A 16,664-nucleotide genomic window follows, 5' to 3' on the forward strand; every position below is an offset into this window, starting at 1 on the left:
TCAGATCAGTCACTTAGTTACACTTTCAGTAACTAGTATCTTCTGGTATTTCCCTCTTTCTGATTTTTTAATATCTTCCTTATAATTTCAAGTATCATACACAAGGTTCCTCGAACATTTACTAAATGATTATACTCATGGGCCGTTTGTCGTAGCCTATATTTTCCCTTTTTTTTTTTTCTTTTTTTTTTTAAATGTCTAATACATTAACTTATGACTAATTTCTCCTCAGAAAACATTTGTACATTTTCATATAATTTTTGTAGATGCATTTTTTATTTATTATTTCTCTCTGAATTCACTTACCCGTTGAATATTATTTCTTTAAAATTCTTATCCCTTTTCTCTATTTTATTACTTACCTTCTTTTTCTGCCTTATCTTATCCAGCATAACTCATGCCATTTTATAATCTTTTATTGTCTTTTATTAGCTCTTCCTTTACAACTCGATTAATCCTCTTATCCACCTCCTGATATTTCTATGTTCTTCCTTATCCTCTCGCAATGGAGTTGTTTGTAATGAAAAACCAAATGTCATTCATAAACTAGCAATAAATTTACCACAATTCAACACTGAACTCTCAGTAAAGGACTATGTAACCACTATGAAGCATTATATGGTAAGAAAGTGGCAAAATATTTGGAATAATGAAACACAAAACAGTGATTTGAAACAAACTAAACGAATTATCTCGCCATGGGTTTCATCAAACCAGAAGGCTAAAAGGACAGAAGTACTGTAATTCTAACAAGATTGTAATATGTAAAACCTCACGAACTGTTCCCAAGAGCAGTGAGTGTGACGCTAATTTAAACATACAACGTATATGTAAATATATATATATATATATATATATATACATATACATATATGTATATATACATATATATACACACACACACACACATATATATATATATATATATATATATATACATACATATATATATATATATATATATATATATATATATATATTGATATATATATATATGTATATATATATATATATATATATATATATATATATATACATATATATATATATATATATATATATATATATATATATATATATATATATACATATATATATATATATATATATATATATATATATATATTAAAGGACCGAGATTTATGCTTTAGTCAGACCAAGTTAACCGACATTTCATGTGATTCTGAGTATTTTTCTGTTTTTATGCAACACAGATTTAATCGATAGCATTTGGATAAACATTTATCTTGGGTTTTCATATCTAATCCATTTTCTATCTAATAGATGTGGTTCTTAGATGCGAAATTTAAAAATTGTCCACAATTTTTAATCAGTTATACAATATCCATTACAAGTACCTTCATCAAGTTTACCCTGTTGTATACGTGTTGATGACTTGGAAAACAAGACGAATGTATTCATCAATGTTAGAACATTTAATTTCGGTTGCAGAAGAAAAGGGATTTCAGTTAAAGCCTACTTTCATTGTAGTAGTTTTTGAGTTGTCTACCATGAAAGCCCTTAAAGATAAATTTACTGATGCGAGAATATAGAGGTGTTTTTTTTTCCACCTAGCAGACAGACTATAACCAACCATTGTCAAGGGGAAAATCATATTATCCCATAAATCTCTTCTGATTTATCACTCTTCTAATATGTCACTCTTTTAATGACTATTTTTTGTCACTCCTTTGTTATGTCACTCTTTTTAAAGGCTCCCATTATATTTTATCTTAAGTTTAACCCATTTCACTGGTAAATATCCACTCTTTAATAATAATTATGTCTGTCTGGTCTGATGATTGCCATGGAGAAACGATCATTTTCATTTGTTTTAATTTATTATTCTCCTATTTATTATTCCACATAGTTTTCTATTTGTTACTATAAAATCCTTAACGGGGAGTTTAATGCCTAATTGTGATAAGTTTATTGCTGATTTAACAGCGCCATCTGCTTTTTCATTAACAAAAACTCCAGCATTGACCCGAATTTAGCATATTTCAATATTTACTTCTTAGTGATAGATTCTGTTAAGGAATTCTTTAATTTGTAATACTAGTTGATTCTTAAGTTTATACCCTTTGGGGGCTTCTATGGCTTCTATGAATTGAAGTAAATGACAAACTTAGGATTCTCTTTATGTTCAATTGTTTTATCAATGTCACTTGTTAGTAAAAGCCCTGACAGTTTAATTGTAAATACTGATGCTTCACTAGACAATGAGAGCTGAGTTGTTTTGTCTGAGGATGTGGCAGGAGTCATCTATTTGTCATACTCACTACTTATATCAATAGAAGCTTAAAGAATATGAATTAAGTTTTCCTAGAGAATTCCTGATCGTTTAAGAATTGAACTAGATCCTGTGAGCTAGTGAAAGAACAAGTTTGACCAGTGCAACACCCGGTACACTGTTAAAAAGTTTCCGTGAAAAAAATGGTAAAAATCCTGGAATAAAAGTTGCCAGGAATTTACCGTTTTAAAAAATGGATATATTGACGTTAAGGCGTGATGTTACGGTCACCAACCCGTAAAATACGGATGACAACAGTATATTTTTACGGAGAATTTCCGACTAAAATTATTATTATTATTATTATTGTTTTTTTTTTTTTTTTTTTTTTTTTTTTTTTTTTTTTTTAACAGTGTACATTCACCATATAACTAACGAGAATATGATAGGTAAAAGAAATACTAAATCACACGAAGAGAAAATGATTGAATGAATATCAAAGCCCCATCCATTTTCAATGATAAAGGGTCTGTATAGGGAGAGAATAAACAAAAATTTGAACTAAGAAGAATACCCCTTTGATTAGAGTGATTTCATACAGGTGTGTCGCATCGAAAATATATTTATCGCATCATGGGATAAAAAATGCCATATCTAATCATCTTGTACTGGTCACACCCCATTTTATTAAAGATAAGAGTATTGAGTGATATTGTTCTAGAACCTGTTCCGCAACGTAGCAGAACAGCAACTATGTTTCCAGAAGTTTCTGACTTTTATTTATAAATGTCATTATTTCTCGAATAGTTTTACTTCGATAATCTTAAAACAGTGCACTTTAAAAGGTAAAGATCACTCGTGAATGGCATAGGCAAGGGACAGTGACACTGCTCTTTCGTGCAGGATAATGCCCTACAGACTGACTATATATGCATATGAGCAGCACCCAAGCCCCCTCTCCACCCAAGCTAGGATCAAGTATGACCAGGCAATGGCTGCTGATGACTCATCAGAAAGACCTGTAGGCTCCCCCATAACCTTAGCTCACAAGGATGGTGAGATTGCAGCGACCAAAGCAACTAACGAGTTTGAGCGGGACTCAAACCCCAGTCTGGTGTTCACCAGTCAGAGACGTTATCATATCGGCCACTATAACCTTATTATTATTTGTTATACTGATTTTTACTATTCAAACACCTGGGGTAGCTGATTATTTTGCAGGTTTGAGTCCAGATTCCACCTACAAAATCATATTCTGGGTATAATTTCAACTTCTTTCTATCCATTACGTGTCCATCAAAATTTCAGTTATTCCTGAAAATAAGACTTTGCTTTACGAAAACTGGGAGAAAGATCATCATCCTTGTGATACCTTGAAAATATTATCGTTCTTAAGCCTTTTTAATCCTCTGGTGATCCGATAACGACTTTGGTCTTATTTGTTTATGTAACTGTGAGTCAAGTAAACATTCAGTCCATTACTCGCTTTCACCGATACTATTACATGTTTGCAGCTGTCATCCTAAACACTTTATTTTTTTTTTACTACGCTATGATGGCGTTCGGGAGTATCATATATATATATATATATATATATATATATATATATATATATATATATACACACATATGTATATATATATATATATATATATATATATATATCTCATAAACTGTATATAGTAAAAAGGGAGAATCATATATCAATTTCATATATTTTGGTCTTGATTTATATATATATATATATATATGTATATATATATATATATATATATATATATATATATATATATATATATATACATATATGTGTGTGTGTGTAAATATACATATATATATATATATATATATATATATATATATATATATGTGTGTGTGTATATATATATGTACATATATTTATATATAAACATATATGTATATATATGTATATACTGTATAAACTTATAAATATGCACACGTCACAATTTAACCTAATTCCTCAAAGATTTTGAGTTTACCTACCAATAATTCTATCCAGTCAGAAAGGAAATTTGTTCAGCTTATCATTGCAGTCTTTATCATCACCACGCTGGCCAACTGCTGATTGGGGATGCAGGTAGACTTTAGTCTGATCACCCACTGCAAGCCAACCTAGTATTGGTGGCCCTGACTAGTACAGCTTTGCTGATCATGGTGATACACAAACCTTTCCTCCACGATAAGGTATCCCCACTCAGAATGAAGTTGACAGAGTGTAGTGCATAAAGATTCCATACCACTGTCTATTCGATTTGAAATCGTTGTATCTCTCTCTCTCTCTCTCTCTCTCTCTCTCTCTCTCTCTCTCTCTCTCTCTCTCTCTCTCTCTCTCTCTCTCTCCTAATTAATGAAATAACCTTTTCATGGCACCACTTCACTTTTCTTAGTTATCAAGTGCTTATCCAATTTTTGAAATAAGGTATATGAGTGTCTCTAAAATTGGGAAATCGGTTTACGAACATACATATTTAAAATGGTTTACGAGCAGTGTATCGGTCTGTGAGCAAAAGTTTCACTCCTTATGCGCATTTCATATGTACAAGTAATAACTAGATAAGAACTCGTACCTATACACCACCCACGCAGTGTTCACATACTTTTTTTTGTGCTCTTGTTTTCGTATAGACAAGGAATCATCTCTCACGAATAACTCTGGATTATTATTATTATTATTATTATTATTATTATTATTATTATTATTATTATTATTATTATTATTATTTTATTTATTTTTTTTTCTTTTGTACATTTGTGACTCCATGTTCTTTGTCGAGCTGTGATCCCTAATGTTCATCATGAATTTATTTGATGCTGGTTTGAAAAGTTAACACTATCATGATAATGGCCTCCAATGTGATTAAAAAAGACGACAGGGAGAAGAAAAAGCCCACATGCAAAAACTATACACTTGTTGAAAAAATACACGATGCAGGACCAGTGCTGTCATTGACGAATCAACTGCAACAGAATTTTAACATAGAAAAATGATCTGATTACATGGGTTAATGAGAAGCAGTAAGAAGGTGGTACGATTACTGAAAACAAAACTATTGAAAAAAAACAGAAAATCAATGGCATTGGAGCTGAATAAGGGTCAGTATTAAGAAAATGTGGAAATTTCAACTGAGGAGGATATGTTAAGAATGTGGGAAAGCCTGCCAAATGTTACAAGAATAGAGAATATATTAAATACCGACAATAAGTCGCATGCCCATGAAATATTGAAGAGGACAAGTTAGTTCACTCTAGACAGGTTCTTTGAATATTACTGTTCTGGAGAACTAAAAGTCTACATGCTACCCCAGTCTATGCTCCTCCTCGTACATGACAGCTTTCGAATTTTAAAGTCATCTATGGATTAATCCTTCATACTACCCTCTTCCAAAATATGTAGTTCTATCATCTTCTTCATTTTGAGAACCCTTTGACTTATTTGGAAAACTAAATATTCATCATTTTATTTGGAAGGAAATGGAACTCAGAAGAACATTGGGAGTTAAATGGCAGGACAGTATTGAAAAAGAAACTTTAAGAAAAATTATTCGAATGCCATATGTGGATGACATCATGGTGAGGGGTAGATGGAGATGGTTTGGTCATGTTCTTCGAATTCCCCAAAGAGAGATTAGTTCAGCAAACATTTAATAGTGCTCCACAAGGCACTAGAAGATTTGGAAGACCCATGCCTACTTGGTTGAGGACTATGAAACGGGAAGTAGGTGATGATGAGTGGAGAAGTGTTGATTAAAAAGCTGAAGATAGAGACGACTGACGGAATCTAACGAAGCCATTTGCGTCAATAAACGTAGATGATGATGGTGATGATGATGCAGATGATGATGATTTTATAGCAAAGACCACCAATATTAAGTTTTTTTGCAATCATATCCGTCTCCAGAAACACAAATATACAGATTATTCCTAATCCACGAATTAACTTATCAGATAGGGTGTTATCAATAATTATCTTCATGCAGTAAATTCTATGAAGAGATAAGATACGAGAAGGAGTTTAAGTCTCAATACGGTTTCACCAGTTGACAAGACATTAGTGAAATATCAAGCAGCTTCTTTAAATCGTGGTCCTCCTTTACTTTACATTTGTTGCAGCCATGGATACTTTGACGAAATGTCTCTTCATGGTCGCAGCTACTATATTTCTTAGGCCATTGGCAGCAGGTACAGTACATTTAGATATGCTATTGAAACATTGCTTAAATATCACAGTCTTGATAATTTTGGTCACTGAGATGGATGTTTATTTTCAGTTGAAAATAATTAAGCTCATGCATTGGATGCTTGGCATAAAGAGCAAATTCAGCTAGTTTTGTTCATCCTTTTCTGTCAATTTTTGTTTCCTCCGAGACTATATTTCATACTTTCATGGTAGTAGGTTAACCAGGGCACCAGCCACTAGTTGAGAGACTACCGATAGAGAGTTATTGAGTCCTTTGACTGGCCAGACAGTACTACATTGGATCCTTCTCTCTGGTTACTGTTCATTTTCTCTTTGCTTACACATACACCGAATAGTCTGGCCTATTCTTTACATATTCTCCTCTGTCCTCATACACCTGACAACACTAAGATTACCAAACAATTCTTCTTCACTCAAGGGGTTAACCACTGCACTATAATTGTTCAGTAGCCAATTTTCTCTTGGTAAGGGTAGAAGAGACTCTTTAGCTATGATAAGCAGTTTTTCTAAGAGAAGGACACTCCAACATCAAACCATTATTCTCTAAATCTTGAATAGTGCCAGGACCTCTGTACCATGGTCTTCCACTGTCTTGGGTTAGAGTCCTCTTGCTTGAGGGTACACTCGGGCACACTATTTTATCTTATTTCTCTTCCTCTTGTTTTGTCAAATATTTTATAGTTTATAAAGGGAATATTTATTCTGATGATACTGTTCTTGAAATATTTTGTTTTTCCTTGTTTCCTTTCCCCACAGGGCTATTTCCCCTGTTGGACCTCAAGGGCTTATAGCGACCTGCTTTTCCAACTAGGGTTGTAACTTAACAAGTGATGATAAAAATAGTAATAATATCGACACTAATCTGATGTTATTTTAAAAAAATAGATTTCATTTTAAACTCCATTAAAGAAATGAAGATAGTAAGAAGTAATCACAGTAAGTGTGAATTAATTTACAATATTGTATAGCTGAAATGTTTAAACTAATTATTCTTTTATTTTGAATAGTTTTCTTGTCTGAATTTTGTTATTCGATTTTTACTTGATCAAGTTTTCACGCATAATACAGATCTTAACATCTTTCGAAAAATCTGAAATCCTTCGTTATATTTGACCCTCAAATTTGATAAACTAGGTATATAGTTCTGCCATGAACTGTTCTAAAATATTGTTGATTTTACAGACATACAGTACATTGCGCTATTAGAATGCCTTGGTATTATAAATCGTCTTCAATCATTTATATCTAATAGTTGATGGAGACATTAAATGCAGTCTGAGCAAGAATTTTGTTGCAAACAGCACTGTCCAAAGCTAAGAATTTTATTTACAACTTAGGAAAAGCCGAAATTTGTTAAAAATAGGTGAACCATAGCAATTTGGACTTCATGTTCAAAATACTGTAAATTATTTGTAGAACTACCAGAGGGTTGGGAAACATACCTCTTGTGTCCTAATTGTTCGATTGTAGTTTTTGTATTCCCTTTTTTCCCTAAAACATTGTTGCATTACTAAGCGTAGTTAATCATATTACTTCTCTATGATCATAATTTTCTTGTGGCACATTTTTCCTTTTTGTAATATTTTCGAGAATTCTTTTTCTTAATTAAGAAGCCGTTATGCAAATATTACCAGCTATTATGTTTATTTTTAACTATCTTCAAAACAAGCTTCAGAGAAACTGAGACAGACCCTAAACAACGCATTTCAAAATAAAAGGTATTATATGACATAGGAGTTTATATTGATCCTTTGGTAGGACGTAGGATCTGCTACAAAAAGACTCCTATTTTTCACTGCATGCAAAAAAAAAAAAGAAAAAAAAAATTCTTTACGATCCAGTCAATGTTTTATAAACAAGAAAATTTTACCAAACACTGTGTTGTAATTGTAACTCTTAATTTTTTTATGAACAAGAAAAACAATCCATTGCTTTTAAAAGATAACTGTATTAATCTCCAAATAACATACATTATTCACTCAAAAATAAAGCTTCATTTACAATCCAGTCATTGGTTTATAAATAAGATTGAATCAAACTCTGTTTTACAATTGTTTCTGTTCATTTTTTATAAAGATAAACAAGTGCTGTGAAGAGATAACTGTATTAATCTCCATATTTCCTTTTTCAACAAGATGGAACCAAGTCAATCCGTTGTTACACGTGCGTGAGTACAAACAATGACCTAACATGTCTTAACAACCCGGATGACGTGGCTGTTGGAAGTCCCATAACCGACTGTATGTTTGCAGACTGCTGCACCATTTTCAGACAAGAGTATATAGAGCAACCAGGTATTGTGCAGTATGTTTTAAGTAATTTTATGTGATATGAAGCAAAAATATACGCATTGTTATTCGGCTGATGTGAATAAGATAACACACACGTATGTATATATCATCATCACCATCATCATCATCATAAGCTGTTACTAGTTCACTGCAGAAAAAAAGGCCTCAGACATGTCCTTCCACTTGCGTCTGTTTATGGTTTTCCTGTGCCAGTCCACGCCCGCAAACTTCCTTAGTTTGTAGACCCTTCGTCTTATTTTCCTTTCCATACTTTTATTACAATCTCTAGGGACCGATTATGTTATTCTTAATGTCCATTTATTGTCTGTCATTCTCATTAGATGTCCTGTCTATGTCCATTTCTTTTTCTCACATGTTGTTAGAATATACTCTACTTTACCTTGCTCTCATATCCATGTTACTCTTTTTCTGTCTCTTAGTGTTAGTCCCATCATCATTCTTTCCATAGCTCTTTGAATTGTAACTATCTTATGTTCTAAGGCTTTAGTAAGGTTCCAAGTTTCTGATGCATAAGTTAATACTTGTAGGACTATCTCATTTAATACTTTTCTTTTTAGTGAAAGTGGCATTTTACATTTCATAATATCATTTTGTTCACCAAATGGTCTCCGTTTCATGCTTATCCTTCTTTTAATTTCGGTCTCGTGTCTTGGAGAAACACTTACTGTTTGTCCTAAGTACGTATGTTTATTAACAATCTCTAGAGGTTCGTCTACAACTTTTACATGTTGTCTCTCTGCATTTTCATTGAACATTATCTTAGTTATACTCATATTCATTTTCAGTCCTACATTTCTGGCTTCTCTATTCAAATCTTCTATCCTCTTTTGTAATTCTTCCCATGATTAACTAAACGCAACTATGTAATATGCAAATCTTAAGTTGTTAAGATATTCTCCATTAATAATAATTCCTACATTTTCCCACTCTAAATTCTTAAATACTCTTCTAGACATGCTGTAAATAATTTAGGAGGGATGGGGTCTCCCTGTCTAACTCCTTTCTCCTTTAAAGGGATTATATATATTACCTGTAAATAGTCCACTGTAGGATAAAAGCCTCAGACATGTTCCTCCACTTATATCTGTTTATGGCCTTTCTATGCCAGTCTATATCCGCAAATTTTCTTAGCTTGTCAATCAATCGTCATCTCTTCCTTTCCCCACTCTGTTATTTTTAATGTCCATCTATTATCTGTCATTATAATTATATTCGTGCTTATGTCCATATATTTTTCTTACATGTTCTAGAGAAAAGTTAACCCTTTTTAATGCGACGTTGACATGCCAGTTAATTTGGAAAATATCTATCTTTTTTTAGTATCAAGGTGTAAAGCATAGTTGAATTTATCATGGTTTAAAACGTATGATATGAATTACATTAATTAGAAAATTCAATCCATCTTGAATACAAACATTTCAACTATAACAGTCAGAAGGTGGAAAACGACAGCCAAGAGAAACATTCAAATTGGTAAAACATGTTCAACTAGAGCCATCTGTAATGATCAGTTTAGTAGCTTTATTGTTTACCAACACAAACAATGAACATGTGTTACAGAATTCCGATTATGCTTTGGATAGAATTTAAATACTTCTGAAATTCTATATTTTCTGCATTTGTGTATTTGACTGTCTCTCTGTCTGTCTGTCTCTCTTATTGTACCTTAATTTTTATTCATATATACGCTAAACATTTTTTTTTTTTTTTATTCTTTAACAGGTATAGTTTCGTTTAGTAGGTCTTGTCAACCCAATTGCCCAAAGAATGGATTATATGAAACTGAAGATTCCTCATTCGTTACCTACCAGACCTACTGCACAGACCCAGTATGCAACATTGGATCGGGTGACACAAAAATTGATGGTAGTTATTCTTTTATAAGTTTGTATGTTGATTGTGCAATAATGGTCATTATTAGTTCATAGCTGCAACTTTATTGCCTAAATTAGCAATACGTTACCTCAACTTTGATTACAGTTTTTGCAAATTAAGTATTCGGAAAATTATATTCGTATGTTTTACCTGAATATCGGAATATAGTTATCCTCTCTTTATAATTTTTCGTAGTTTAAGATTCAATTATTAGTGAAACAAATATTCACAAGAGAACATGATCGTATTGAATTTCAAAGCAAATCAATGGCCAGATGGAATAGACGAGTTATGGAAATTTTAAATCACACGACTCGAAAAACCACAGATATTATTTCATGGATTATATCTTTATTATTCATATTGCAGATAAAGGCGACGGTGACGGCGGTGGAGGTGTCATTGATGGCATCATTGGAGAAGACGGCACCGTCGTGAACACCGCTTCCTTGTCCCTCACACTTTTACTTCCGGCTTTGATTCAAATACTTTTTATGAATCATTAAGTGCCACTATCTTCAGAGTTTCTTTGTTGTTGGGGGTGGCGTTTATTTTCTGATGTTTTTAAAAATCATTCCTTTGTAGTTTTTCTTGGGATATATTTATGTAGAGATATCCCGAAAAAAAGTTGTATCTCTCTATCTATCTATGTATCTATCTGTCTATCTATGTGCATAGTTATTTCCAAACTCCAATGTACACTGACTGGAGATCATTTTCCTCATCTTTTATTACCGTTGGTTTTTCCTTCTGTAAATTCTATATCCCAAAAAAAGTTCTATCTATCTATCTATCTATCTATCTATCCATCTATATATCTATCTATCTATGAGTATGGTTGTTTCCAAACTCCAATGTACATCCACTGGAGATATTTTTTCTTATATTTTTATTACCGTTGGGTTTTCCCTATGTAAATTTTATATAAACTTTTGATAACAAATTATTGATTTTTTTTCAGTGTTCTTGAATTTTGAATTTGCAAATTTATCCCTTTGATAATATTTTTTCTTGTGCATTAAACCTTGATATTAGTGATAGAAAATTATATTCTCTTATAATGGTCAACAGTAACGCATACTTATATAAATATATCACGAAAAATCAATCATTTTAGGTACAGGAAATACTGTCCTGTGTCAACATACTGGAAATTATATTGAAGAGCTTAATATTGTTATTCGTATATCAGCATTAGTTTTATTTGTTATGCATCGATGACACGAAGTAAAACTTCCTACTATCTATCTATCTATCTATCTATCTATCTCAAGTTGAAATTCACTGTATCTATTCCCCAACCTACGGTCGACGTGATTATGTACAGCATTGTGGATATCGACTTCTGTCTTCCCTCATGATCAAGTGCAGTAAATCACTGTCACTTTCGTGCCAATCCAACCCAGTATGATATTCAAATCTTTTTTTAAGGTGGAAGTTCTTACCATTTGTAGTTTCCTTTGGGTGTGCATTACTCTTAGATAAACATGTGTTTTTTTATGAATTAATACTATGTATAAATTTCTAATAAACAGACATACAGCATCTGATAGATTTAATTTGTTACATTAAGACGATCATGATGAAATTTAGATTTGTGCACAGATGATATTTTGTCCAACTAAATCATGGCTTAAATAAACTTTTAAACGCGATTAATTTATTCTATACACAGTATATATATATATATATATATATATATATATATATATATATATATATATATATATATATGCATATATATATATATATATATATATATATATATAATATATATATATATATATATATATATATATATATATATATCAGAACATGCATGTTAGCTTATACTATAGAGATAATTTTTCCTCAGTTCATGAAAATACTGATAATCTGATTGCTTGAGAAACAAAGAGTTCATTCAAACTTAAGTGTGGGAAGTATATTTATCTCTCCTCTTGTCTGTCGGTTTATATCATATCTAATGGAAAACCTATAATATAATCTGTAACTAAAAATCAAGTTCTTTTTTATGTCTTCCTATGTTCAGATGATTTAGTTAAATGTTAATTGATTGAATAAAATATTAATCTTAGTTAATTATTTAAAGGGATTATAGTCATATCTCACCTTACCCGATTGTTTATCACCATTGAAACAAATTCTATATTAATGATATAACTAAAGCTCAAGGAATGGCATGAATGGGAATAACAATTTATTTAATTTATTAATTTTGAGACTTATGGCCTGGCACTGTAGTCGGGAAGCCATTCATTGCAGAGGTGTCGTTGCACGAAAACTAGGCAGTTTTACTGTAAAGTTAAAGTAAAAAGCGTAAATAAATATTTCAATTATCTTTTCATGAAAATTCGGCATTTGCAAAATAAACAAAACTTATATAGAATTTGCTCTAACAAAAAGCGTGCATCATCTACTCTCTATGTCTCTGTAAAGATGATATCCTTGAACATTTTCTCACATTAGAGGAAGAAGAATAAATATTGTTGAATAGCGTTACAGCACAGGCAGGCACGCCCAAAAAGTCTCTCTCTCTCTCTCTCTCTCTCTCTCTCTCTCTCTCTCTCTCTCTCTCAATTTAATTATAGGGTAATGAAATTTAAGTTCAATCTTCTGGAATATCTTTGGTTAAGATCGATCATCTTTGAATTAGCTGATTAAAATTTGGTCAATATGGCCGGTGCTAAGGACGAGGATGCTTTTTATAGCTTTCTCCAGAAATAATGTCATTTTTAGCAATATATGGCTTCATATGTTTCATTTACGGTAAAGATACATGAAAATTCGAATAAATTCATAATCTTTACTTCTGTAAATAGAATGGTTTCGTCATTACACGAAGGCCGTCTATGCATGTAGACACAAAAGTTTTGATTATTGTTTTTCTGTTCCTCAGCGGATATGCGATACAGTAGTTCAAGGTCTATTGATTATATCTGTAAACCTTGAAACTGTCATCGCTTTATAAGAAAGAGATCTATAATCAATGGAAGTATCTGTTGGATATGATAGCCTACTTTATTAATTATGGAAATATAAGCCTACATTGTACAAGTTAATATTGAATTGGGTTATGATATCAGCCATCATTATTATAATAAACTATGGCATACCATTTGACTTTGCATATATAACAATATTCCTAAAAATTTTTTATAAGATTATTATTATTATTATTATTATTATTATTATCATTATTATTATTATTATTATTAGCTAAACTTATTGGAGAAACAGGACGCTATTAGCCCAAAGGCTCCAACAGGAAAAATGCTCAGTAAGGAAAGGAAATAAGAAAACAGACGGAACAGTGTGTCTGAACTTACCCTCAAGCAAGAGAACTCTAACTCTAGACAGTGGAAGACCATGGTACAGAGGTTATGGCACTACCACAGACTAGAGAACAATGGTTTGATTTTGAAGTGTCCATCTCCTAGAAGAGGTGCTTACCATGGCTAAAGAGTCTCTTCTACCAGTAACAAGTGAAAAGTAGCCACGGAACAATTACAGTGCAGTAGTTATCCTTCTGAGTGAAGAATTTTTTTTCTCAGTTATGTTAATGTTGTTAGATGCATAAGGAAAGAGGGGAATGGATAAGGAATGGGCCAGACTATTTGGTGTATGGGTAAGCAAAGGAAAATTGAACCGTAATCAAAGACTGATCTAACGTAGTACTATATGCTAAGTCAAGGGACCCAATAGATATCTAGCCCTAGTATCTCAATGGGTGGCTGGTGCCTTGGCCAACCTACTACCTACTTACCACTAGGATTTAATGAATTTGGTACTTATGACAGAACGACTGAGTCGGAGAGGAAATTTTGCATCAAGGTGTAACTGAGAGGGACACTGCAATTGCACCAGAAATCAAAGATTATAGGAGACTGAGTAGAAAGATCATGGATATCAAGCGAGAACAGGGACAAAGTGGCAGCATGTGTAGTGGATTCAAATAAGGGCAGATACTTTTAAGTACTACTACCTACTACCTACTGTGCTTTTAATGATGTGCACTGACAACCTCTTAGGTGTCACTCTATTATACACATCTACAGCCTCCGATGTGTATACGAGTACTTTGAGCCATTTATCTTAGTATCATAATTCTTAGAATTTCAATCTGTTGAACTTACTTTTCAGGTGCGTTCATCTGATTCAATAGTAATTAACAAGTGGCCCTCTCTCTCTCTCTCTCTCTCTCTCTCTCTCTCTCTCTCTCTCTCTCTCTCTCTCTCTCTCTCTCTCTCTCAACGGGGTTTCCTACCTTTTCTATCCTGTTGACAGCCTATTCATCCTCTTAAATGATGGCATCGTTTGCAAACCCTATACAATTTTTAAGGATTCGTTATTGGATCCTGATTCATCTTTACTTTGATTTGGAGATCAATGCTTCCCACCATATGTTTCATTCTAAATGTATATGTATGTCAGCACAGTCCTAAGTAATTGAGACATTACTGACCTTTAGACTCATGCATATCAACCAGGAGATGTATCCAAGAAGTTTACCTTCTGCAGAATAAGAAAAAAAATATTCTTATAGCATGGTTAGTAAAATGTTTTCAAATTTCTCATAATTGACAGGAATCCCCTTTTTCAGAAAAAAACCATTGTTTTTATTCTATTTCTTATTCTAAAAGATGTCCCATCCTTATTTGCTTCGAGTGACAAGATTGGTTTATTAAGGTTCTGCTCAAAATTAGAGGGAAGATGGATTGCCATTGGTTGAAAAATATCTGCTTATTGTTTATAAAGATGCACGATTTTCTGTTATTCTAATTAATTTTTGTTTACTTTAAAGACTGTACTTGAATGGAGGTATCACACACAGTATTGGTAGGACTACCTGGCCAGCTTACCTTCAACCAGGCATCACCAGTAAGAGCCACCTTTGTACTTCACCCTTTCTATTTGTTTATGGTTCCTTAAAATATTCTGTAACTGCTTATTCCGGCGCAACAACTCTCTACTGAATTTAAGCATGTTTAAGGATAATAAAATTCATCCACTCTAGATAATTGACTTCTCTGATTCTAGAATCGGGCCAATTTGAATATCAGCTGATAACGAGCTCCTCTAATTAAGATATCAGAGGTCCAATCTAATTAAGTTTAGGTATACCATTTATACAAAAGGGTGGGGATAAGCAACAAGATAACTGATTTCAATTTTGTGGCCTTAGTATATGCAGTAGGATAATTAAAGAATGTTTAAAGTATAATAGAAGTCAAGTGATTTAATTTCTCAACATACAAGATTAGTAAAGAATGTTTTCTTAATTTGACGATGGTTAGGTGTACAGTACTGTGGAACTTTAAAAAAAAATTTAATCAATCCTGTCAATATACTTGGCATGATCAACATTGCAGATTACACTTTAATCACTTTGCCTTTTAGGTCAATGTATCCTCTAAACTATCTAAACCACCCACCAAACCTCATCTTTTGCTGACTCCTTTATTTTTCAGTGGCAGTTGAAGTAGTATAAAAGCAATCTAATTCTATTTCCTTTTCCAATCCACTGTCCTTCTCCCTCTTTTTATAGGCTTTTTTTTCTGGTAGACTAAGGAAAACAAATAAGCTTTTGAATCTTAATGATTTTAACCTTGGTTATGCTGATCTATAGACTCTAAGTTTGTTACTGATTCTGAGATGCAGAATAGGTTAATAAGAGTTTTTTACAGTTTTTCCCTTTGTATTGTCTCCTACACAATTCAAATGCTACCGGGCATTGTTGACTGAACTTCGAATGTAGCTTTTAGTCTATCTAATCTACATTTACAGTAAATACATCAAAAGTGTTCTATAAGGCCGGCCGGGACAGTCCACTTCTGATGTAATTATATACTTAATCATTGATTTTTCACATTTATCTTATGATATTATGATATTTATCTTGATTCTATGCTAATTGCTAATTCACGATTAGATTACCCAGGCCCAGCCTCATCAAGGTCCGTGTAGAGAACCAGCTTGTCTTTATGTTCTGCACATCTGTCTCCATTGTTCATGTTTCTTATGA

General features: G+C 32.4%; 1 protein-coding gene across 1 annotated transcript; it reads left to right on the forward strand.

Moving 5' to 3' along the window:
- The first annotated feature begins 6,271 nt into the window (after positions 1 to 6,271).
- Positions 6,272 to 11,423, forward strand: LOC137639892 (uncharacterized). The gene is made up of 4 exons (XM_068372158.1): positions 6,272 to 6,433; positions 8,588 to 8,746; positions 10,487 to 10,630; positions 11,009 to 11,423. Exons 1-4 carry the CDS (start codon positions 6,367 to 6,369, stop codon positions 11,143 to 11,145), a joined length of 507 nt encoding a protein of 168 aa, XP_068228259.1. The 5' UTR covers positions 6,272 to 6,366; the 3' UTR covers positions 11,146 to 11,423.
- The last annotated feature ends 5,241 nt before the right edge of the window (positions 11,424 to 16,664 follow it).

The sequence above is a fragment of the Palaemon carinicauda genome, chromosome 4 (assembly GCF_036898095.1).
Source record: "Palaemon carinicauda isolate YSFRI2023 chromosome 4, ASM3689809v2, whole genome shotgun sequence".
Lineage (NCBI taxonomy): Eukaryota > Metazoa > Arthropoda > Malacostraca > Decapoda > Palaemonidae > Palaemon > Palaemon carinicauda.